This window comes from Colias croceus, chromosome 12 (assembly GCF_905220415.1).
Source record: "Colias croceus chromosome 12, ilColCroc2.1".
NCBI classification, from domain to species: Eukaryota; Metazoa; Arthropoda; class Insecta; order Lepidoptera; family Pieridae; genus Colias; species Colias croceus.
In genome coordinates, this window is record NC_059548.1 from 7021152 (window position 1) to 7045923 (window position 24772).

Below are 24772 nucleotides of genomic sequence, written 5' to 3' on the forward strand. Positions count from 1 at the left end.
GATATATTATGGCTTACATGTTCTTTGAAAATAGTTACAACAAAGACTAAGTAGTTACTTCAATTGTTGATTATATTCTTTTATAGCGGATGTTTGCAGTTCTTCATTCAGTAGTCTTAAAGATTTTAAAATGCGAGTATTCTTATTTATACATGTTCGTCTACATATTTTAAGATTTGAAATTTCAACGATGCAGATGTAGTTTAGTTAATCGTGTCATCTCAAAATATAGTGTCATTATGTTTCTAACCGTTGTACATGAATATGTTATCCTCAAAAAACAGTTTTTTAAATACAGGGTTAGTTTTCAATGACCGGCCAAATTTTCAGAAATGGTTCAGTATCGATAACATTTTAGATCTAATGAAAAAAAAACCTTTTTTTTTCTTAATTAGATTTCATTCCTGTCCGCCACTAAAAAGCGAACGTGTGGATGTCGTGGCCATATCGTAGATTTACTCATTTCATGAAATGGCCAATTTAGTTTGGCCAGATCGTTAAATCGTCAACGTTTCACGATTTGGTCATCCACATTTGGCCATATCGTCGATCTGGCCAAACGTGGATGGCCATTTCACGAAATATGACCATTTTTGTTTCTTTTTTAAAAAGCGATTCGCTTCTGGCACTCGCCGGCCGCTGCAGCTGCCGCGGCACGCTCGCTTTGCTCGCTCGGCTCGTGCGTTGTTTATTAAAGTCTAACCTAACCTAACCTATATTTTATACGATCTGGCCAAATGTCGATCGACCAAATCGTGAAACGTTGACGATTTAACGATCTGATCAAACTATGTTGGCCATTTCATGAAATGAGCAAATCTACGATATGGCGACGACATGGACATTACAAAAGCACAATTCAGTTCAACAACCTAGATAGGTAGAAGTTAGCACACACAAATTTGGCGATGCGCGCACACACACAAGTGCATTGATTCTGGCGGTGTTTACGATTTAGAAAATTTTTAAGACATTTTCAAATGAATGCTATTATTTTTATTTTATTTTATTCGACAATAATGTTTCAAATGTACCTTTGGTTTAATATCTAGATCTTAATTTTAAATTTTGGCTGGTCATTGAAAACTAACCCTGTATAGTTGATGGTAATTATTTATCATTTCACTTAATAAGCAAGTGATATGTAATAAAAGTAACTAATTTACTACATATTACATAATATGTGAAAATCCTAAAATCTACAACGCTCACTTTGCCTATTCACGGTTTCACGAATTAAACACTTCCTTATTGTAGTGGAACAAATTTGGCCATTTCTTCATTTAATTTCCTAAACTGTACGTGAAATCTCAAAGAACGCGAGTTCGTGTAAAACGTACAACGACTCGATGTTTATTGGTTGTTAATGTTATACGGGTTAATTTTGGAAGTAAATTTGCGTCCGCCAGTGCAACGCAAAGTTTTGTAAACTTTAATCTAATTTTGAATTATTATTGAATAAATGTTTAACACAGTTCGTACTTCAAATTGTACGCATGAAATTGGTGTTTATATACTTCGTAAATAATGTTATATTGAAATAATGTTAACAATGAAATGCGGTTTGTGCAGTTTTCAACAATAAAAATGTTGAATGAACATGGCGGTAACTTTTATGGTTGAAGAGAGCAAGCCGTTGGTTCATACTTTGTATCACAAAGCATAACTGAATTCACTATTTACAATAGGATTTATGCTTTTATACATACATTATGCTAAAATTTGTATAATTCATGAACACACATTACCTTACTTAGTAGGTAAGTGCCTGTATTAAAGACTAATTCGAGATTAATTAATCTTACTTCTCTTACAAACTAGGTAATTACCTAGTATACCTACACTTGATTGACACAATATTATTGATCGTCGCCTAAGAGGGCTTCCTGAAACCATTCTACATGAAGGTAAATAGAAGAAAGGAAAATAAAAGCATCTTTATTGTTTTTTCATAAAAGTTATTTTCCATTGATATGAACATAATTATTATCATAGCCTTCTCAGAATCCGCTAAAGTAACTGCGAAAATGCTTCACCGCTATAAATATACCGATCAATTAATCAATAGCAATTTATTGCGAAGATAATGAACCTTTTAATGCATCAGTGCATTATAAAGAACGTTTAATTGCATAGACAGCAAATGTGTTTGCTACCTCTAGTGACTAGTGTACCTATATGTGCGACTAAAAATAATTCTCAAACGTTGTCAGCTGATGTTCGCCTCACAGCTGGCCCTCATGCTATATAATGCCGTTATTCATCAACGGTCATAAAACTAGAAGTCGTCATTATTTACTTTGAAGGCAAAATAAATTAAGAATTATACAATTACCAGTGTTTTTTTTTGTTTAAAAATTACGATAGGTACGAGTTTCCTTTCAATCGTTTAAGGTTAGATTACAAAGCTGTTAATATAATATTATTATGTTCATATGAAATTATTAAAACAACGTTAGATAATTGTTCATACGTGTATAATGTATATCTATTAATATTGCGTATCTGTAAGAAAACATAGTATTTTACACTTTCACATAAACATAGCATATCCATTGATATTAAACTTTCACGTCATTATTGCTCACTGTAATGGACATAACGTCATATTATTCTCGCAAGTCCATCTGAGCGTGCGATTATTATGTTTGATAAAATGACTCATGTTTATGTTTTCATGAAAAACCCTTTTCAAGAATATACGAGTAATTTTAAGTATCAGAAAGAATTATTTACATCAAATTCAAAGAATAGTTTTATTACTGATAACTGCACTACAGTGAATGTTTATTTTTAAGAATTTATCGCAATTTATTCTTTGGTCTCTTGTCAGTTACAATTTTACACGATTAGATACATCATAGGTCTATTTATGAAAATATATATGATGATATAACTAAAATAATGATATCATAACGCGATAAAAGTATAAAAAATGATGTTTAAACTTTGCAGGATGCCAGCCGGAACAAGTCCCGAGCTCTGCAATTTACTTATCGGCTTACTGAGACGAAACGCTCGAGAACGGATGCCTTTTGAGGTGTTCTTCAACCATCCATTCTTACAAAGACCCAGAACAACTTCTATAACAAGTTAGTATAGTACACACCATCTTTGCCTTATCATCAGTCTAGTTCTTTATTAATTCATTAGTCTAGTTTAACATTAACCATTGAAAACATTTTTTCTTCACAAATCACTACGCAATAATATTTCGATCACATCTTTCCGCGTTCTTCCAGTAGCGAGTAGTTCCTTATCGTATGTCACGTTAAAGTACACGATTAATTGTTAATTAGTCAGTGATGCAGTAAATTTGATTAATATATACAAAACATGAGTTTAATCGTACGTTTCATGAAACTACGATATGTTCGGATGATTCACTCTATTCGACCTAAATGTTTCATTCTTACAAAATCTGTTACAGTTTCCTATTTATTTGGCCTCTATGTATTTCATTATTCGTATTATACTTTAATAGCTGTATTGGATTACCTCAAGAAAAATACGTTTCATTATCAGATAAAAACATTGAAGGGGTACTTACACGAGTTACATTAACCTCTTAAAATGTTTTGTTTGATTACATCAGTTCTATGAGGGAAGGCACACAGATTCTGCTCGCTCATTCAGAGCGCTGACCTGACTTGTTCAATTAAATGTCAAGAGTTCATCACACTTTTTATAATAGTGATTCAGTTCTATTGCGATAAATGATAGGTCAAAAGTAAAGCAGGAAATGGTGTCACATCTGCGACTCAAGAAAATTATTCTGAAGATTTACATAATTACTTATGTATCAGTAATGGAGATTAAATGTATAATTTACGAAATTTTTCCATAACAAAAAATTAGATTAAAAGAAATAAATACAAGTTGATGTTAAGCATTTTTAATTAACAACCACAAAAAAAAACTTCACATGGTTTAAGTTCTATGTAACATTGATAGCGCTTCTTACTCGTCCTTTTTAAAATTAACTTCACTAATAATAGATTCGCACTCATGGTATAGGTTAAATTTGTAACGTTGTGGTTACGGTATAAATATTGTTCAGGTTTGGACTCGGACCTGCCTGATATATTGGAGAGCGGTAATGAAGGCCGACCCGATACTAACTGTATCCTAGAGGAGTCTTGGGAGAGCCAGGGTATATCATTAATTTCTCTTTCGCTTTCTTGCATGGGGTGGGTTCATTATCAGTCGCATAACATTTCCTTATCATACTAAATATATAGGTACGCTTGAAACGCATGGCTTACCATTTTAAATATCGAAACATTTACCTATATGTATTATGAAAATGCTAGCATGTTTGGATATAATTAAATATTCATTTCTTATGTTGAAACTTTTTTTTATTTAATATCATGTTAATGTAAATTCAATAAAAATTACTATGACCTCCGACAAAAGATAACGTTTTAACAAGGAATACATTTTTTACGATTCCATATTTATTTATCGCATTGTTCATAATTGTATAAAAACAATAACAAAGTGCAGGGTCTGCACCCGGGCAATGTACTCGGACGATTTTGTGCTTCGCATGAATGTTTAACGGGAACGCGCTGCCGTGAAGCGAAGCATAATGTGGGGAGTTATCGAACGGTACTTCGGCCGGGTCTGCAGTGTTATTTACTTCGAAATCGTAAATCGCCATTCGGAATGGCTATATAAATAATGTATCGACCCTGCGTTCGTTTATTTTGTGCATGGCGATACGTCGCTCGGTGGATGTATGTATTGAGATGTTTTGGAATTTGAGGATATCGGAGGTGTTGTGTCTGGTGGAGTTTGTATTGGCGCGGTGTTCAGTGTGCGTTGTGTCGGTAGGGACGGGCTCGAGCGCGGCGGTGGGGGGCGCGCGCGCGCCGCAGCCGCAGCCCGTGCCCGCGCCGCAGCCCACGAGGAAGTCGCAGCCTACGTCTTCAGGTGAGCTATTTCAATTTTTTTGCGCGTATAGGAAGAGCATTTGTCATCATAGTTCGTATTATTAAACTATCCAACGTTTACAATTTTTTTGTTAATTTTGCATTTTCCAATACAAATTACTGATGATCAAAGTAAGCTGGAAACACCTTACTTTGATCATCAGTAATTTCTATTGGAAAATGCAAATTAAACAAAAAAAAATTGTAACCTTTGGATAGTTTAATGATGCGAACTATGAACTTAACTCTTTAGTTATTCATTTATTACACATTGAAACACTTTATAATTTAAAATCAGTCGTTTCAAGGTGATTTTCGGTAGCAAAGTAAATTTCAATATCTATTTCTTGTCTTAATAATCGTTGATCAATTGCGAGATATATTTTCGGTATCACGAAAACGATATATTATCGAAATATAAATATAATATATTTCATTGCTTTTATGGCTTATTGTATTATTTCTCATAAGAAATACAAAAATTGCGAATCAGAATAATTAAATATTAATTTTGAAAGTGTTTTGTTCTTCTCAACGCAATTGTAGGTCTGAATGATAACCCAGGATCGTGTATGTTTAAAGCACGTCGTTCTGTATCAATTTTATTGCAGCAATAATTCATTTGCTTCCAACATTTTGCAATGTAATAAATTCATTAATTTATAGAAGTCTACAATATTATACTCATTAATAGTTGATAGTTTTAAATAAGAAATATGACTTTTTATTGACCTTGGCATGAAGATAAATAACATGTGAATACATAAATTAATTGTACAAAAACCCAATATTTTCTGCTTTACTGAAATAAGTGTTTAAATTGTTGAATTAATATAAATATTAACTATTTTTAAACCAATATCTTGACGACATTAGCGTTTCGCAATTTGGCTCGGAAACAATACATGTACGTCCACTGAGTTTGACCTTCAGTATATTCCGTGTCAGTGGAGTTATGTATTCAGTGCTGAAGAAAACTGCCGATATTCATCAAAATTCTTCAAAATATGGTAATAAATAAGACGTTTTTAATAAATGACGCCTTAATCGTACGATAAATATTAGTGCTTTGAGAAATTGTACACAATGTAATTATTGTTCAACGTTTAATAAAACGAACAATATCATATTTTTTCATAATGTTTTTTAGAAAGATATCACTTAACCTTGCTTGAAATTCGTTTAATAGATATAGTTTTTATCGACGCGAAATATATAAATGTAACGTATACATATTATTGTGGTAGTGATTTTAGCATAATTATAATAATTCAATCATTATTATCACCTAATTATGTAGTAACTCAGGCCCCGGAACCACAGACACAACAGAAAATCTATTGTGTCTGGGACCGATCAGGCCGCTTGGCGCTGGGTTAGGAGACTTCTACACAAATAAGGAACACGGATGATTCATTACTGTTTACTATTCCCTGAATAAATGTTAATGTTATCGTCTAGTGTTCTTGCTAAATACCTATTTGTGTCAATTCACCTTTATTGTTGAAGGGTTATTCTTGTTGTTTCACTGTTTTTATATATTGTGTTGAATGTGCTAAGGACAATTTTAGGTTATTTTGTTGCAAGTCCAAAACTATAAATTGTTACGAATGTTTAGTTCTGTTATTGTTAAGATGTGACCAGACTTGTTTCTGATTTAAATTACAAAATAATCTATTATAGTTCTATTAAATGAACTAACAAAAAATACTTAAGGTGTCAAGGGACACCTGGATGGAACGAAGTTAATAAAGTAACTAACTGGTTTGCTTTCTATAAGAGAGAGAGAGTGACAGAATGAGAAATACGCGCACGCCGCACGGATTACAAATTTACAACTATAGCAAAAAGTGTCGAAACAACTTTTTGTCTTAAATCCGTCTAGTCCCCTTTCGCAACCTGCGATAAGGAACTTCGTTCGAACATTAAGCACGATCAATGCAATAACGCAAAATATATTTATGTACAGCCGACTCATCAGAAGCGGTATGGGCGGGCGCGGAGGACTTCGTAGTGGTGGAAGCGGACAGCGGCTCGGGCGAGTACTCGGGCGGGTCGTCGTCCAGCGAGGCGGCGTCGCGGCCCCGCTCCCTGGCGCTCGCTGCACACGCGCGTCACACGCCGCACTCTCCCCACTCGCCGTCGCCCCACTCGCCCCACTCGCCCCACTCGCCCCACTCGCCCCACTCGCCCCACTCGCCCGTGTCGCACGCGCCCATCGCGGAACACGCTAATGTACAGATGAGGGTGAGTGGCGTGAATGGCTGCTATGCAATAAACTAGCTGTGCCTTGCTGTTTAACCCGCACTGCTCCACTCCTGTTGGTCTTAGCGTGATTATATAGCCTTCCTCGATAAATGGGCTATCTAACACAGAATTTTTCAAATCGGACCAGTAGTTCCTGAGATTAGCGCGTTCAAACAAACAAACTCTTCAGCTTTATAATATTACTAGCTTTCCGCCCGCGGCTTCGCCCGCGTTTTCATAGAAAACCCCACATAGTTCCCTTTCCCGTGGGATTTCCGGGATAAAACCTATCCTATCTCTCAAGTTGGATCAAACTGCACATGGTGTGCAAATTTTATTATAATCGGTTCCGTGGTTTAGGAGTCCATTGAGGACAAACATTGTGACACGAGATTTATATATATTAGATAGATAGATATAGTATAGATATATAAAGATGCCCATTCATTTTTAGGTTTGATTCTAATGTCTGTCACTGTCACTTTTTAATTTGCACGTAGTGCAATAAAACCGTTGAGAGATGTTGGTGTGAAAAAATATGAATAGAATTATAATTTTCACATAATATATTAGGTTTAGGTATTCATATTTCAAATAAATGTAAAACCTGTAATGAAATTTCTTGTAATTCAATTGTTATTAAATTTCATGCAGTGTCATCTTTCCTCGTTCATTTCAAGATAAGATACATACAAAAAAATAAGGATATTACTAATATGGCCTAGATAATTTTACATCCTTGACATTATTTTCCTCCAGACCTACTCAAGAATTGCCTCTACGAACATAAATTGATCCACGCGTCTGAGACTAATTATGATTATTTTAATTGTATTTTTATTGCAACATAATTGAACAACCTATATGAAACGTCATATTAAGCTTTGTTATTATATAATAAAAACATTCCACTTGGCACGATTATAAAAATAATGGCTAATAAAGACAGATACGTGGCCACACAAACTCAAACGATTGAAGATGCTTTATATTATTAAACCACTTATTTTAAGGAATTATCTTCTGAATTTACCTACAGTCTACCTTTATACCTATTATTGATTGGTAAAATTTTATAAACATTTTCAGAATCCATTAACGGCAGGTTCCAATGTACCACGGTCGCAACCCATAGACGTCCTCCGATCAAACCACAACCGAAATGCGACCAACATTGGATCTCTCTCGCCGCCTACTGTAAGTATAACGCGAACGTTTAGTTTTTTATTAAAATTAATAGATTATTTCTTAACATAATCTGATATAAAACATTTGTTTTTAGGTATATCGTAAAAAGAATGTGAGTGTTCTTGCTGTTTATGTTCGTAGTGAAAATCACCTCACCACATTTGAATAACATAGTGCTTTTTCCATTTTTAGATAATATTTAACCCTATTTTACGCATTATAAAAATCTTTTTGTTAATTCATGTAGGTGCCGTTCACAATGGGGACTCCCCCGTCGACGCGTCGACGCAGTGCCTCCGGGAGCTCCCCGCCGCCCTCGCTGTGGCAGGTCTCGCCGACCAACGCGAGCCGTAAGTTTACTTGTTATGTAATATATCATTAGGTTCTATATGTGAAAAAAGATAGGAGATATTTAGATAATTTCTCCATTATTTAGTCAGATTAAGATGTAAATTGTTCGTTTGTACTGATAGATTTTACTAGACTTAAAGTGATATTAGAAAAGCATTGCGTGTCTATAACTCTGGAATGCCTTCTACCAAGTATAAAATTACACAGCATCAGATCAGATGTCTATAATCTATATTATTGCAAATTTTAATTTTGCTCGCTCTTATCTTTACTTTCCTGACTGTTCAAGAAAAATGAAATATGAACTGCCAAAATGTATTAGTAGTCATGTCATTCTGTAAGTTATAAAAATTTAGCTGTCCGTTGCCTAACTTCTATGAGAACGAGGTATTCCCCCCTTGTATAACCATACTGTAAGAAGGAGCGGTATATTGCATGCATGATGCCTGGTTTATATTATTCCAGTCCAGTGATCAAATCCTTCCCAATATCCAGACCCACCACTGGACTGGCATAATGTAAAACGGGCATTACGATTTTGTGAGATTTGAAAGTGTGATTGTACAATATAGAGATACCACATCTCGAATGCGTTACTATTATGTGAGAGCGCACTAGCTGTACGCTGTTGCGGCTGTGTGTGTGTGTGTGTGTGAGAGCTCTACGCTTGTGTTGATGGGTGTTGGTCTGAAAGGCTCCTCGCCACCAGTGCCGCTGGCGCTGAAGGCGAGCGGCTCGTGCTCGCCGAAGCGCGGCGCGCTGCCCGACGCGCTGCTGCGCGCGCTCAAGCTGCCCGCGCACGACCCGCCCGTCTACATACCCAACCTGCAGGAGGAGACCATACTCGCCGTGAGTGCATTTGCTGATTATTATTGTTCGTTGTAAGCGTTAAATTCGTTTAGAAATAAGCCCGGTCGTACACGGACTGCTCGAGCAGTAAACGGCTGAGCGACGAACACGATTTGCTCGAGCTGTCGCTACAAACCGCGCAGTTGAGGACTTGAAGCGATCGCGACGGCTCGAGCTGTCCGTGTACGGCAGTGAATGAATGTCTATAGTTCACCGCGCCGTCGCGGCTTAGGCTTTTTGAATATTTGATAATTACTAATTATTATCTATACCACATAACCTTATCGATACTATCGAACTCAAATGTGCATTTAATATAAGCATATTGTGATGAATGTGTATTACATATAGTGTTTTAACTTTTAAGTTTATAGTTGTATTTATACAGTAACATTTAAATGTAATAAAAAAAATTGTTTTATCAATGTCACTGGATTTTTGCTTATTTTTTACGTTATTTATCTTAATTTTTAATATGTACCTTATTAATAATATTAATTTGCATATCATTTTTTTATAATTATTATAATATTCATCACAGGAGGAGCACAGCAAAGTGTTCTCGCAGCTGAACTTTGTGCTGATGCTGGCGGAGCTTCTGTCCGACCTGGCCGTGTCGTGCGGCGCGCCCATCGCCGCTCTCATGGACGCTTCTGATGGTAAGTTGCTTTGCTATTTACACGTATGTTAAGTACACAAAATCTTAGTTAATTTATGTGATACATTTGGTTGTGTCAACAAAACTGTGCGTCAATATAGCCTTGGTAAAAACAATTGATGCTTCTGGAAATTATATGAATTTCATTCCGTTGTTTTAATTTGTAATTCTGATTTAGGGCCGATTTTTCAATGCCCAGATAAACAGCTAGATAGACTTTATTCTTCAGTTAACAAAATATTCAATTTTTCAATAGACGAATAGGACTTATCTATCGAATAACTACGTTATTTGAGGAATAAATCTATCTGCTGCTCCAACGGCCAGATAGCGTGCTATTCGACGATTAGACGTTCGAGTTGATAACTGACGCGTCAAATTTGGGATATTTTCGTATGTAATAACATAGAGCGTAGAATTTTTACAATAAAGCCTCTTTCTATAAAATAATTATCAATAGGCTATTTGACAGTATAAAAAATAAATTACTTTTTTGTGTAATCCATATATATATAAGGTTTTAGAAGCGATTTAAATTAATAAATGATATAAATAATAACTTATTTATTTATAAATCGTCGAGAAAAAACATCATATTTTTTAAAATTACCACGTGACCGAAAACATTCATGATTGGCTGCATCTTCCATGACGTCACAGCGGCGTAAATAACAAGTGATCCCAACGTTTACTCACGTCGTTGCTGAATTTCGCTTTTGGTTTTGTTTCTTGTATAACTTATTTCTTGTGATTCAAGGTGTCTGTAATCAGTTTTGTTCTTTATGTGTTATTTTTGTTTGTCATGGAACCTAATTTCGAAAAAGCAGACAGTAGAAATCTACCTAAAGTGGACGCTATAATGGTTGGCATGTTCTTTAAAAACAACCCAGATTTTTACGCTCCTGAATTGAGAATGTGAAAACAGCTACATAAGTTAATATTTCAATCGTCATTACCTTTTTAGTTAAATGTACCTACAAACATGAATCACAATAGCACAATAATTATGAAGTATACATTTTTTAGGTTATGCCCTTTGTTTTTCATTTCAGCCATCCAGTTTATAGGATTGATGTGTTTGTATTTTCAATATCAATACAAACACGTCATCATCAATTTATATACTTATATCATTATCTTATCTCAAGCAGGTAAGTAATGAAACGATTTATGTATTGCAAATAAAATAAACTGCCTACTAGGTAATAGGTATTCAACACCATACTTACATCGAAGTGGTCTTCACAAAAAAATATAACTGTTTTAATTGATATATCTAATATCACTTGGATTTCTGCGACCTAACTGACCTAACACTTTCTACGCATTTTTATATCTTTTGGAGCACATATAAATAGTTTGTCAGGGGTTTTAATAGTTCTATTTCTGCATCCAGGAACTACACACCACCTATAAGAACTCATTTTCTGGTTTTTAAACAGATTAACTTAATTATACTATAATTAAAACAAAAACGAACAATAAGTACAAGGAGCAAGTTGATGTTTACGCCGCTGTGACGTCACCATGGTCGCGAGACGCCATATTCTTCAAAATTGTGTTTTGGCGGCATATTTGAATATCATGTTTTTATTTTCCATTTTCTCAATGAATAACTACAAAAAATTACGAAACATGTGTTTTGTGTGCTCTATAAACGTATCTTAATAATTTGAGACAGTTTTCAAAACCTTGTCAAATAGCCTATTAAAATCATATTGAAATTGATGTTTTTGATAGTACCTACTGATGATCATGCCATTGAAAATTTGCCGGACGCTGCCTTTATGTCGTTTCCATCGTAAAATATATAAATTTTAACACAAATTTAATCAAAACTCTTTACTCGAATCAAAACAATAATCAACAATCATAGAACACAAGATAAACTTAAAATGCACTCCTGACGTGAGTCATAATGACGGTTGATGACATATTGCAAGTTGACTCTATCCCGCTCTAACCTGACTAATTTAATATGTTTGTTTCGCCACTCCAAGAGCAGAGCTGCCAATATGGAAATATTTGGTCAGATAGTTATTCATCAAATAAATCACGATTGAAAAATAGGCGAGCCGTTATGAGTTAGATAAGCAATTGAATAAATCTATTCGAGGGGTAGTTATTAGACTGTTTATCTGGGCATTGAAAAATCGGCCCTTAAAGAAATTGTTATACACACTACACAGTATAGGAAAAATAAAATTAACTTTATTTTTATACGTTAATACCGATGAGTGCAACGAACGCTCGTACTTTGATATATAGGATTTTAACATAATTATTATTCTTTTTTCATTTTATTTTTTTCTCTCTAAACTGCAATTAACCATCAGTTTATATAACAACAATCCAATATCCAGATTGTAATCCGTAAATATATTATACACTGAGTTTTGCATCCTGCAATGGTTGGTGGTAATGAAACACTTGACTCGACTGTAAGCTTGTATTATATAATGTATTGAACTAATGTTACAACTGCACAACTGCTCTTAAACTGAAGAACCATAGGACTATATAGTATGACGCGCACATACATAACATACATTATACATTACTCACTACAGTGTGTAATGTATTATGTATGTCTACAGTGACGCAAATCTCATTATTTGTCTGTATAATGATTATAAATAATTGTGTCCCGTTCGCAGAGCGTTGCAACGAGAGCGTGCGACTGGGCCTGCTGGTGCAGGCGATGCAGGCGCTGGCGGCCGGCCTGCGCCTCGCCGCCGACTGCTACCGCGAGCGCACGCTGCAGCCCACGCCGCAAGTGCGCAGCGGTCAGTGCGCGCACACGTTGCATTTTCTATTTTAATGTCATGTTTCTTGCGAAATTTATTAAATACTAGCTTTCCGCCTGCGGCTTCGCCCGCGTTTTCAAAGAAAAACCCGCATAAATCCCGTTCCCGTGGGATTTCCGGGATAAAACCTATTACTTGTGGATAATGTGGCTTTCGAATGGTGAAAGAATTTTTAAAATCGGTCCAGTAGTTTATGAGCCTATTCATTACAATCAAACAAACAAACAAAGTTTTCCTCTTTATAATATTAGTGTAGATAATTTTGGATGATCATTTCTGTTAATGTTTTCTAAGCGATCAATCAAATAAAATTTATTAAAAAAATTGTGCTTTTGTTTTAGACGAATCGCTAATTCTTATTCTTTTGTGATTGTGATGTGAAACTTCTTTAGGCGCGTTGAGAGTAAAATTTTAAGTTCGCGTCCTGGCAAAAACCGTCACATCAAGGAGAAGGGCGACGATTCTGGTATCATTGAATCTTGCCAAAGAAGTTTCACTTCTGACACATGTGCTCGGCACACACGCTCTATTTTTGGATTCAATGCCCAAATCAATCATTCTAATTTATTATACATTTACAGTGGTATCACTTATGAACGGCAAATACAAATGGATAGTGAACGAATCGCGACGACTACACGAAACGGGAGTTACGCCGGCGGTCTGTGATAAAATACTTTACGAACATGCTATTGAATTGGTGAGTTTCCCCTAAATTTATGAATTTTTTTCTTTTCAGGTTTCTTAAAAATTTACAATAATCGTATCGAGAGAAAAACATTGAAAAAAGTTCGTCAAAAATTGTCCGAGTATAAAAAATTCTTTAAATATTTCACCTTATTTCGTGGAAGTAAGGTTCAATGTCTCTAGTAACACTCATTACAAAATTCTGCCTAATACATAAGATTAGTCTCAGTAGAGAGTTACTCACATGATTGTGAATCTAGTTACATATTTATTGATCTTCATTGCCCTAACCGTACCAATGTACCCACCAGTGCCAGATGGCAGCTATCGAGGAGTTGTTCGGCGACGTGAAGGAGTGCGAGCGGCGCTACATGTCGGCGCAGGTGCTGCTGCACTCGCTCGTGCAGCGCCAGCCGCTGCACCCGCACCACCGCACCACGCTCTCCAAGTGTGAGTGCACGTTCAAATAAATAAATAATTTAAAAAGAAAAGAAAAAATGTGTGCGTGTACTAGTGTACACACGTAAGAAGTGACTTCTTTATGGCCTGATTTTTCAAAAAATAATTTACTATATACAACTTTACAAAAATACGTCGATTCATGCGTGCTAGGGACTAGGGATAAGAAAAAGATGGCGCGTAACGGAAAGATGTCACGCGTAACGAAAAAATGTTACACAAAATTTTTTTCCAACCCCGATAAAGAAGTTTCACTTCAAAAAATACGTATACGTAAAAAAATGTATTTTATGGACCATAGGGAAACCTATGTTACCAACTCAAAAGTACACATATTAAGGATCGGTCACAACTCAATGATGTCATGAGTTTATCATATTTAAGCGTGTTTTTTAGTTTTATTTTTAATGTTTGAAGTGAAACTTCTTTATCGGGATTGGAAAAAAATTTAGTGTAACATTTTTTCGTTACGCGTGACATTTTTCCGTTACGCGCCATCTTTTTCTTATCCCTACCACGCGTGATTCGACGTATTTCTGTAAAGTTGCATATAGTAAATTATTTTTTGAAAAATAAGGTCATAAAGAAGTTTCACTTCTTACATGTGTACACTAGTACAGGCACACATTTTTTTTTCACTATATAATATAATATTAGTGCATGTACTGTGGTGAAAAAAATCTTTGAAGTTTTTTTAAAATTATTTGTATATTGTCAACTAGTAACGCAAATACGCATGACTCTAACGACTTGTTTACATAAAATCAACTTCTTACATGTCCTAATTAAATTATGTTACAATGCAGATCGGGATGCAGTACAGAGGCGGCTCAATTGCCTCAAAGGGCCGCGCAAGATAATGGACGTAAAACTAGAGGCTGGGATCTCATAATGCAATAAGCTATCAACATTTAGAATTAAGTACACTATACAAGATGAGAAGTGATTTTATTTTGTCTTTATAAATGACTTGAAGTGAATAAAAAAAAATATTTTAAAAATGTGTAAAAATAAAAAAGTGAATGACTTCAACAAATCATATAAACACAAATGTAGTAAAGAAGATTACCAGAGATTGCAATAGTAAGTTATATATTTTTTTAACAGTATGTAGGTTTTCTTTTAAGTAGGGACTGTAGAGCTCTAGAACATTTTAGTGCAAATGAATTAGTACAGCTTAAACTTTCATAGATAAGTAGATAAATAGATGTGTCATTATACTCTTTTAATAATGGTTGTACTTTCATATTATTGTTTGTAACTTTAGTACAAGAAATGTATGACATGTCCATTCAGTTCCGCTAACATATACATATTGCCATTAAAGAGGTTTTATACTATAATTTTAGAAATTGACAAAGAGAATATCAAAATGTACATGTAGGTTTAAAAATGTAGTATTGTTTTTTGCAAACACATCTCATAATTATTGTATTAACATTTAATATTATTACTATTAATTATGTAGAGTGAAAATTATGAAGTAAAATATCTCGATATGGACAAGATGCTATAGATCTCATTATCGACCAATAACAATATGGCATTTTTAGGTTAAGCTACGAATAATGTTTTCAAAGTATTTTTTAGGAAATTTTTCAGTATGATGTTTAAATTTGTGTATTTTCGCAAACTGTATTCTGTAATAGCCAATTGTGATCCTATTATGTATTTTTTATTTTCTTTCCCAAAATGATCAATGCTTTACAAAAATAAGAATAAATAAAGACTGTTGTATTATACCTAATTTTGTTTCGATTTAATACCTAGTACCCACTATTATAAATTATATTTAGGCAATTGGGCATTTGTTTGTGTATAATACAGGGTGCCATTGAGCATAGCAAGAATGTTTTGAGATTTATTACGTATGAAAAAATATACGTTTTTTGATAGTAGTGCGCTTAATCTTCGTTGACATCAGTATTTGTGTATGTAATTCGTTTTATGACACACGGCGACAGCGGTTACCTGCACACAATTCCCTGTTTCATTCCCAAGTCAAATAAAAAAATCCGTTTCAATGGTGTAGTGAGAAAGCATGAAATAAACCGGCCAAGTGCGAGTACCTTGTAGATTTTGATTCCCTTGAAAGTAGCAAGTACCTAGTTGCGAATTTCAGTTTATGCGGCTTTAATTCCTATTTCTTGCGTTGACATAGAAGTTTGGTTTTAAGACGAGTTTTTGGTGTGAATATCAATTGAATTCATGTAAGCGTTATTGGGTTAAGAGTCGTTAGTTTAATTTTTTTTTTTATAATCATTCATAATTAAAAATTTATGTTTTTCGCAATTATTCCTATATCTGAGTTATAAGACGTTCTTACATGTATGTAAGAAAATTCCATGCATGTGTACGCAGCAGCTACCTTGTAGGTACTAGAGTGGTACTAGGTTTTGATTTCCTTGCGAATGTCGAAATTTACGAAAAATTTCAGCATTTTGTAGTTTTCTTATGGTAAAATAATTTAATTCCATCTAGAAGTTTTTGAGTTAAATTATAACTAACCACTTCATAATATTAGTTGGACTAAAGGTCCCTGTCCCTTTTCTGCGCAGCGTAGAGCTACATCTGCGCGGCGTGTATTTTATTTTTTGTTTATACGTAGATATTGTAATTTTAAATTTCATATTTTTTTAATGGCATGATGGTCTATTTCTATCGTTGATTGTCAGGTATCTCCAAATTTTACAAGAAATAAATATAGCGTTGGTCGGTTATAATGTACCTAGCTTACAAATGATCTTGATGATTGAATTTATGGAATCAGTCCAGTAATTCTGAGATATGTAATGAATAGACATCGGATTATATGCACGAACAAAATGCCAAAATATGCATGCAAATATGCACTAAAAAAGGCCGAAATATGCACTAAAACGACTGATATGCCTAAAATATGCACAATACAAAATCAAAAAACCTTTATTATTACTAGCGAAATTTTGTGGCAATATACAATTAAGCATTTTTACCAAATTTTCGAGCGCAAATTTGTAACGTTTGTCACCCGCGAGGCCAGTGTTGTCACCTTAGACCATTTCGGGCTAAATCTAGCCCTTTCTTGGAATTTAAGCCGTGTTTTAAGTTTTAGGCCCCGAAAGGGTAATCTAGCCATTCAAAAGAATGGCTCAAAATTAACTTAAAATGGAGCCCATTTTGTAATTTTTTGCCATTTTACCATGCCAAAATAGGGTTTGTTTACTCGCTGAGCGTTCTGATTGGCTAATAAAGGTTAGTCAACCAATCAAAACTCCTGCTATTTAACGAAATATGCACGATTGGGGAAAAAGGCTAAAATATGCACTAACGCCGTAAATAGAGAGTTTTATGCATTTGCATATGCAAACATGCAAATGCATATAATCCGATGTCTAGTAATGAACATACAAAAATATAAATCTTTTCTTTATAATATTAGTGAAGATTAGAAAGGATTATTATATAAATGAAAACAAATGTATTTTACAAAATATTTATTTTTATAAACAGAATTGTTACATCAAAACTGTACAAAAATACCTGTTCCTTGTTTTACGTATTTATAAGGTTTCATCCTGTTTCTGCCCCTCACAGGTTGCATCATGACTTTATCAGGTGGAAATTCAGATGTACCCATTGATTCTAACAAAATATCAAGACATATTAATAATTGTTGAATTTGGTGTGAAAGACTATGACGAGATAAAATATTCCCACTCTGCCAATCTGTATTGACAACTCTCTCAATATCTCTAATATCATCGTTAGTAGCATTGTGATGAGTTCCATTGTAATGTAGAGTTAATGAGAAAAGAGGCGCTTTCTTTGGGTAATCACTGCTTAGGGCCACTAAAGCCACTAATTTTGCAGACTGGCGAGTAATGATTGCACGATACAACATGTTATCTGGAGTAACTAAACCTTCTGATATTAAAAATGCTGTTGATGGAGCTTGACTATATTCTGACCAACTGACTGATTGCCACTGTGTCAAAGACCCTGACAACCTAATAGTAGAAGTTTCTTTAGATGGCATGATTTTACCAGACTCAAGATCTTGCAACTCTTTCATTAGTTCAACTCTTGCTTTTAATCTTTTTTGTAAAGTAAAAATAAAATTTTCAACTGTAGCCACACTTAAACTAGGACATAATTGGAAATTTTTAAGATCTTTCTGTTCGTCTCCTATTGCAGTCATAAAATCTAATCCACACATTCTTTGGGCCCATATGTAAGGCCTACCCACTTCAGGAATAAAGTGTTGAAAAGCATCTGCAATACCAGCTGCTTTAAGTACATAAGCAGTGGCCGGATGTGGAGAGTCATTTCCTGTATCTCCAGTGTACAACTCATTGAGAACACAGTCTCCATCCAGGACATCAGCAGCAGAAACTCCGGCAATTGGCTTTGAATGATCTAAATAAAACTTGACCACAATGATTTTTAAATGCATAAGATAGGAAAAAGCCAAGTTTAAAGCAGTTCCATCAGGGATTTTAACCGATAGAGAAACATTTAAGGGGTGTTTTTTCAGAGCTTCTTTCTTTTTTGCTTCTGCCTTCTCCTCTTTTGATACTTTTGTTGATCTATGATGGCGTTTCTTTTTTTCCTGCTGATCCTCATCATTAGCATCTTGATCTGAATCTGAATCATTGGAAACAACCAGTTCATTTTCTACATGGCTTATTTGTTCTAGCCTTCTAGCTTCATCTTCATCTCCAGATATAACTGCAAATTAAAAAAAAAAATTATTGGAACATTTATTATGTTTGTGTATTATAATAAAACATATTATAAGAATTTGTCTAGTGGTGACAATCAATTTATATAGGTACTAGATTTCCGCCCACGGCTTTGCCCGCGTTTTCAAAGGAAAACCCGAAAAATTGTTTGTTTAAACACGCTAATCTCAGGAACCCATCTTGCTAGGACCAACTAGAGCGGAGCACTGCGGGTAAAACCGCAGAGCACTGCTAGTAATAAAAAATATCAAAAAATATATAAACTTATCTAGAGTATGTGATACCAGAGTGGTACGTAGGTGTTAGATACACACATTTAACTAAAAACACACAATGTATTTGCATTAAAAAAATAGTGACACCTACCTACGCTTATGTTTTTAACACCCAATGCATCAGAATATGCACTGGCATTTGTATAAAGAAGAAATAGAGGTGAGGGAAGTAAAGATGCCAATTTAGTTTCTTCTCTTTTTTCATCTAGTCTCAATGCCAAGCACTCCTGCAGAGGCTTAGTTGATTTTAGAACATCTCTAAGATGTGGTGCTAAGGCATCTAGCCGGGACCTTGCAGCTGCTATAGCCGCCGCCACTCTTTCCTTGGAAGCAATAAGTTCATTGCATGCTCCCGCTAGCTCTCTACGCTGCCGAAGCTCCCATTCCAACCTGGCTAGCTGAAGTTGGTGTTCATCTTTTTTGGTAATTTCCTGTTAACATTAACATTACTTGAGGTTATTAAGTACCTATATTAGTACATTATTCTGTAATTATAAGATTAAATCCACAACTTACTGGACGCGTAATTTCTGTTGGAGCATTTTTATAAAAATCTTCAACAGGCACCAGTTCAATTTCTTCATCTTTTGATTTAAATTGCAAACATTTTGTAACTTCCTTATTTAAGTGATCAGCTTCATACAATAAATTTTGCAAAAGCAATTGAGTTGAGTCTACTCTCTGCTTCTCCTTGTGGAGTGCGTCCCGTCCTGCCCTGGTTCGCACCTTTTCTAAACGATTTAATTTTTTTAATGCAACCAAATGTAATGACGCCTCTATTCTCTTTGCATTTATTTTTTCCTTAGCCTGCAATGTGAATTGTTTATAAATTGTTATGCAATTGAAGAAAATGTTGTGTTTAAATATGAAAACTTACCTCTTCTGTGCCTTTGGCTTTTAACTCTGCTATATCTGTAAAAAGTTGACGAACATCTTGGCAAATTTTCATAAATAACGTTGCATCTTTTTCTGCGGGCCTCAATTTAGCCTCAGATTCTTCGAATTCTACTACTTTCTAAAAAAGAGGACTTTCAATTAAATTACTTTATTGGCTTTAAAAAATACTAGGTATATCATGAATAATTCGTAAGATAGGTAAATTTATTTAGATTAGCGGAACTCTACCTTGTACAAATCCACGGGGCTTTGTTTAGAGCTCTCGTTACTAGAACTTGTATTTAATTTGCGACGTTTCTTCGTAGTAGTGTCTTCTTTTCCCATGATTATTTCTTAAAAATACAAATTTAATTCATCGATTCGCAATGAGTTTTGACTTTTGACGTTTATGAATATGAATTTTAGGTTAGAATTTAGATGTTTGTATATAGAAGGCACAGACTAAAAAAATACAATCAAATTAATGTAGATAAGATAACAATAAAGCTAATGAGTTACGTCTTGCGTGCGTCTTGCTCACCTAAGGTGCTCACAGAGGTGACTTGCTCAATAAAAGCATGCTTTCGTGCTAGTAATGAGCACGTCTGTCCGTAACTTTTGATGAGAACTTCTCTCCTCCACTGCTTATCCACGGCTGACATTGTGTATTGTGTATATAGGTACCTACTCTACTACTGGTCTACTGAGTACTGCCAATGGTTAAAGAACACTGATAAATCGGACAAGATCTAAAACAATTAGTATCATCTTTGCGTGAAAATAATTCTTGAGAAAAATCTAATTGGTATTAATAATATAGGAATGGTAGTTAGTAGATACATATTACAATAACATTGTTGGGGTCTTGTTATGTGCGGGTGTAATGAAAGATGAATAACTACGCAAAAGGTTATATTTCGTTAAATTACATATATTTATTCGTATGTAATTAATATTCGACCTAATGCGACCCACCCGCGTCCCGACAAGCCCGTGACTCTGTGCATAGCGCACGAACTGTTTATATATGAGTTACCGTGTGAACTTTCTTAGCGTTACACTTGAAATTCGATAACTCATAAATTGGCTTGTCGACGCTACATCATTCCCCCCTTAAAAAATAAAAAGGGTATACAAGTAAAAAAAAACTTACAATTAAACTAAACATTAAACAGATGGGTGTATATAAAGTGTCGCTATATAAGGTTAGGTACAAAATGTTTACAATATAAAGTATAAAAAAGGTTCACAATATAAATCAATCATAACTTATACAAGTGGTTAACAGTTAACACCTAATTTCGTTAAACTATTTATGTTATTACAAAAACTCGGTTGGGTCTTCTAAGTGGCGTGCGATAATTGTTACACGTCATCTAACACTTAGTAACATCAACATTTCAAATCTCAATACGTTCTTTACACTTGTATCGTTTAATATTACAAAGGCTATTACTATACACTCATAAGCCATAAATCAAAAGTACTTAAATTTCTAAGTAGTAAACATTTCAATAAAAACTTAACACAAACATAAATTTGAAATACCGTACTTAAAACGTTAAACCATTAACAATAAACTCGTTTCAAATTTCACAAGTGCTATTATTTATTAAATACGATGTGTTGATTACTAAGTATTTATTATACATTTCTATGAAGTCTTCTATGAATACTTATAATCATCGTAATTCTAATAAATTTAAAATAGTTGAAACAATTACAAATACAATACTATTACCTAAATCGTACCGGTAATCGTATAGCTCTTCCACTACGCGTGGTATGTGTATTAGGCAATTCGCTACTTGGAATTTGTAATGGAACCTCAGTATCTGCCCCAGATGTCGTATCACTATCATCATTCAAATAATATGCAGGTTTTAGACGGTCTACAGATATTCTAACTTTCCTGCCAGTCATTTGAATGTAAAATACCTTTTCCTCTCGACTCAACACACGATAAGGACCGTCGTATGTTGGTTGTAGAGGCTTACGCACTGCGTCGTTTCTTACAAAATCATAATCGCACTTTTCTAAATCGGGGTGTATAAATATGTTCCGTCTTTCATTCTGCCTAATAGCTACTGACTAATATTTCCTAATAGAGTCTCGTAATTTACTTACATACTCTAGACTGCTATCTATTTCTAAACTCGATTTTTTATCGTAATAATCACTACACAGTACACTCACTCGCGGATCGGTTATTTTTCGACACTGGTAAAATTAAAACATTTCTGATTGCGCCGGTGTCCACTAAAAACTTAATAGATGCTGCTTCCGCCACACACAAGGTTGAAAGCACTTGCTGGCATTGTTCTTATAGCGGTAATGGTAATAACATAACCAATTTGGTCTTCTCTGTTTTGATATTCCTGCACGATCGTGATTTTGAGATGCGGAACGATGCGTGCTATTTCCATACCTTCGACCGCTAAACGATTTGCCTCTCGAGCCTGCACATTCCAGCTGGTTTACCCGCTGCTTTAGTTGTGCTAACTGCTCGAGAAGGGTATACTGTACCGACGAAACTGCTCGAACTGGAACTGCCGGATTCATTTTTAATTATTAACAAACGATATCTATGCAATTCACTATAATAATGTTCACTTTTCGCCGGGAGTCACCAATGTTGGGGTCTTGTTATGTGCGGGTGTAATGAAAGATGAATAACTACGCAAAAGGTTATATTTCGTTAAATTACATATATTTATTCGTATGTAATTAATATTCGACCTAATGCGACCCACCCGCGTCCCGACAAGCCCGTGACTCTGTGCATAGCGCACGAACTGTTTATATATGAGTTACCGTGTGAACTTTCTTAGCGTTACACTTGAAATTCGATAACTCGTAAATTGGCTTGTCGACGCTACAACATAAAATAAATAAAAATAAATCAAACTCCAACGATTTTATCGTTGATGCGCTGTTTTTCTTATGATACTTTACTTTAATTTAGCTTTGTATTTCATATTGAAGAAACTTGCCCAACGTTAAATACCATACCTACACCACATGAGTGATTACAGTAATTAATACGATAGTAATATAGAGAAAAAACGCAAATAACTAGGTACAATAGATATCATTTCAATCCTACTTATGTGTTATCACACATACACTTACAAACACTCATGAAAATATTCTCACGTGTTATGAAGCTCTAGACTTCTAGTCTAGAGTCTAGACTCTAGACTAACTTATCCATAAAAACCGGAAACAAAATAATAGTCGTTGTTGGATGTATATTTTCTTTTGAAGTGTTATAATACTTATTAATACTTACCTAGTTACCTACGTGATTAGTTAAAACTTAGGTATCGTTTTTATCCTGTCTAAGGATACAATATTATATACTTAGTATAACTACCTATTAACTACGTAAATCTCTTTGCAGTATACGCAAAGAGAAGTTTAATAGTTAATAATAAATATCCTATAGCCATAGGTATATTAACACAAAACGTACCTACAAATGAGTTCGTTTTTTTTTTTTTTTTTTTTTTTATGTCAGAGCAAGCAAAGGGGCAGGTGGGCCACCTGATGGTAAGTGGTCACCACCGCCCATAAACACTTGCAACACTAGAAGTGTTGCAGGTGCTTTGCCGGCCTTTTATGGACAAATAAGCTCTTTTCTTGAAGGCCCCAATGTCGTAGTTGTTCGGGAACACCGCAGGTGGCAAATCGTTCCACAGTTTCACCGTACGCGGAAGGAAGTTGCGGGTGAAGCGGACAGTGGTGGAGCGCCAACCATCCAGATGGTGCGGATGGAACTGGTTTTTACGGCGTGTGGTCCGGTGGTGGAACTGTGCGGCTGGTAGTAGGTGGAACAATTCCTCAGAGCACTCCCCATAGTAGATTCTGTACAGTATACAGAGAGACGCAACGTCTCTTCGCACTGACAGAGGATCGAGCCTATCGGAAAGCCTACGGTCATCGACAATTCGAGCTGCTCGACGTTGGATGCGGTCAAGAGGAAGGAGTTGATACTGTGGGGCTCCGGCCCAGAGATGAGAACAGTACTCCATATGCGGTCGCACCTGAGCCTTGTACAGCTGAAGTCGGTGGGCCGGCTTGAAGTACTGTCTCGATCTGCTGAGCACACCAAGCTTTTTCGAGGCTAATTTAGCCTTCGCTTCCAAATGACTGCGGAATTGAACGTCACTCGAGATTTCAACTCCGAGGATTCCGATTTTCGGCGATATACTAAGGGGAGTACTCTTAAACCGAGGTTCTACGACAAATGGGGTCTTTTTAGCGGTGAACGCGCAAACCTGTGTCTTTTGGGGATTGAACTCAACAAGATTAAGTTCGCCCCAATCCGAGACTTCTTGAAGGGAAGACTCGACTTCAGACACAAGTTTGTTTCGGCTCTCATTGAGGCTTTCCTTTGAGGTGTTCGCACGGCCGGGATAAAGAGCATCCCCCGTACTGTCGTCTGCATAGCAATGGATGTTACTGATTTGTAACAAATCATTGATATGCAGAAGAAACAGTGTAGGAGATAGCACGCAGCCTTGTGGGACACCAGCATTCACATAAAGAGGCTTAGAGCAGGAACCGTCGATAACGACCTTAATGCTCCTCTCTTCCAGGAAGCTGGCAACCCAATCGCATAACCTCGCAGGAAGTCCGAAAGATGGTAATTTCGCTAGAAGTGCCTTGTGCCAGACCCGATCGAAGGCTTTCGCTACATCCAAACTTACAG

General features: G+C 35.3%; 2 protein-coding genes across 7 annotated transcripts in view; one reads left to right on the forward strand and one right to left on the reverse strand.

Moving 5' to 3' along the window:
- LOC123695946 (serine/threonine-protein kinase unc-51) overlaps positions 1 to 15925 on the forward strand; it is a 31737-nt gene extending 15812 nt beyond the window's left edge. The window contains exons 6-18 of one of the 6 annotated variants that reach the window (XM_045641888.1): positions 2956 to 3092; positions 4061 to 4153; positions 4840 to 4938; positions 6907 to 7184; positions 8274 to 8381; positions 8467 to 8484; positions 8620 to 8722; positions 9418 to 9572; positions 10114 to 10231; positions 12888 to 13016; positions 13619 to 13737; positions 14036 to 14174; positions 14990 to 15925. In XM_045641888.1, coding sequence (XP_045497844.1) covers positions 2956 to 3092; positions 4061 to 4153; positions 4840 to 4938; positions 6907 to 7184; positions 8274 to 8381; positions 8467 to 8484; positions 8620 to 8722; positions 9418 to 9572; positions 10114 to 10231; positions 12888 to 13016; positions 13619 to 13737; positions 14036 to 14174; positions 14990 to 15075 — 1582 coding nt within the window. In that variant the 3' untranslated portion in view covers positions 15076 to 15925. The remainder of the gene's footprint in view (positions 1 to 2955; positions 3093 to 4060; positions 4154 to 4839; positions 4939 to 6906; positions 7185 to 8273; positions 8382 to 8466; positions 8485 to 8619; positions 8723 to 9417; positions 9573 to 10113; positions 10232 to 12887; positions 13017 to 13618; positions 13738 to 14035; positions 14175 to 14989) is intronic. The other 5 variants (XM_045641889.1, XM_045641890.1, XM_045641891.1 and 2 more) reach the window with 5 other exon arrangements.
- Positions 15926 to 17644: 1719 nt separating this feature from the next.
- Positions 17645 to 20484, reverse strand: LOC123695947 (THO complex subunit 5 homolog). Its single transcript, XM_045641895.1, has 5 exons — positions 20308 to 20484; positions 20060 to 20197; positions 19699 to 19989; positions 19274 to 19613; positions 17645 to 18893 (listed from the first exon to the last, which is right to left on the reverse strand). The coding sequence occupies exons 1-5, from the start codon at positions 20401 to 20403 to the stop codon at positions 17686 to 17688; spliced, it is 2073 nt and encodes a 690-aa protein (XP_045497851.1). The 5' UTR covers positions 20404 to 20484; the 3' UTR covers positions 17645 to 17685.
- Between the last annotated feature and the right edge of the window lie 4288 nt (positions 20485 to 24772).

Bases quoted from the DNA above. Each gene is read 5' to 3' on its own strand.
- LOC123695947 (XM_045641895.1), bottom strand. From the start codon at position 20,403: ATGGGAAAAGAAGACACTACTACGAAGAAACGTCGCAAATTAAATACA. The intron at 19,990-20,059 runs GTAAGTTTTCAT...TTCACATTGCAG, and splicing joins AAGCCAAAGGCACAGAAGAG to GCTAAGGAAAAAATAAATGC. The intron at 19,614-19,698 runs GTAAGTTGTGGA...TAATGTTAACAG, and splicing joins CAACAGAAATTACGCGTCCA to GAAATTACCAAAAAAGATGA.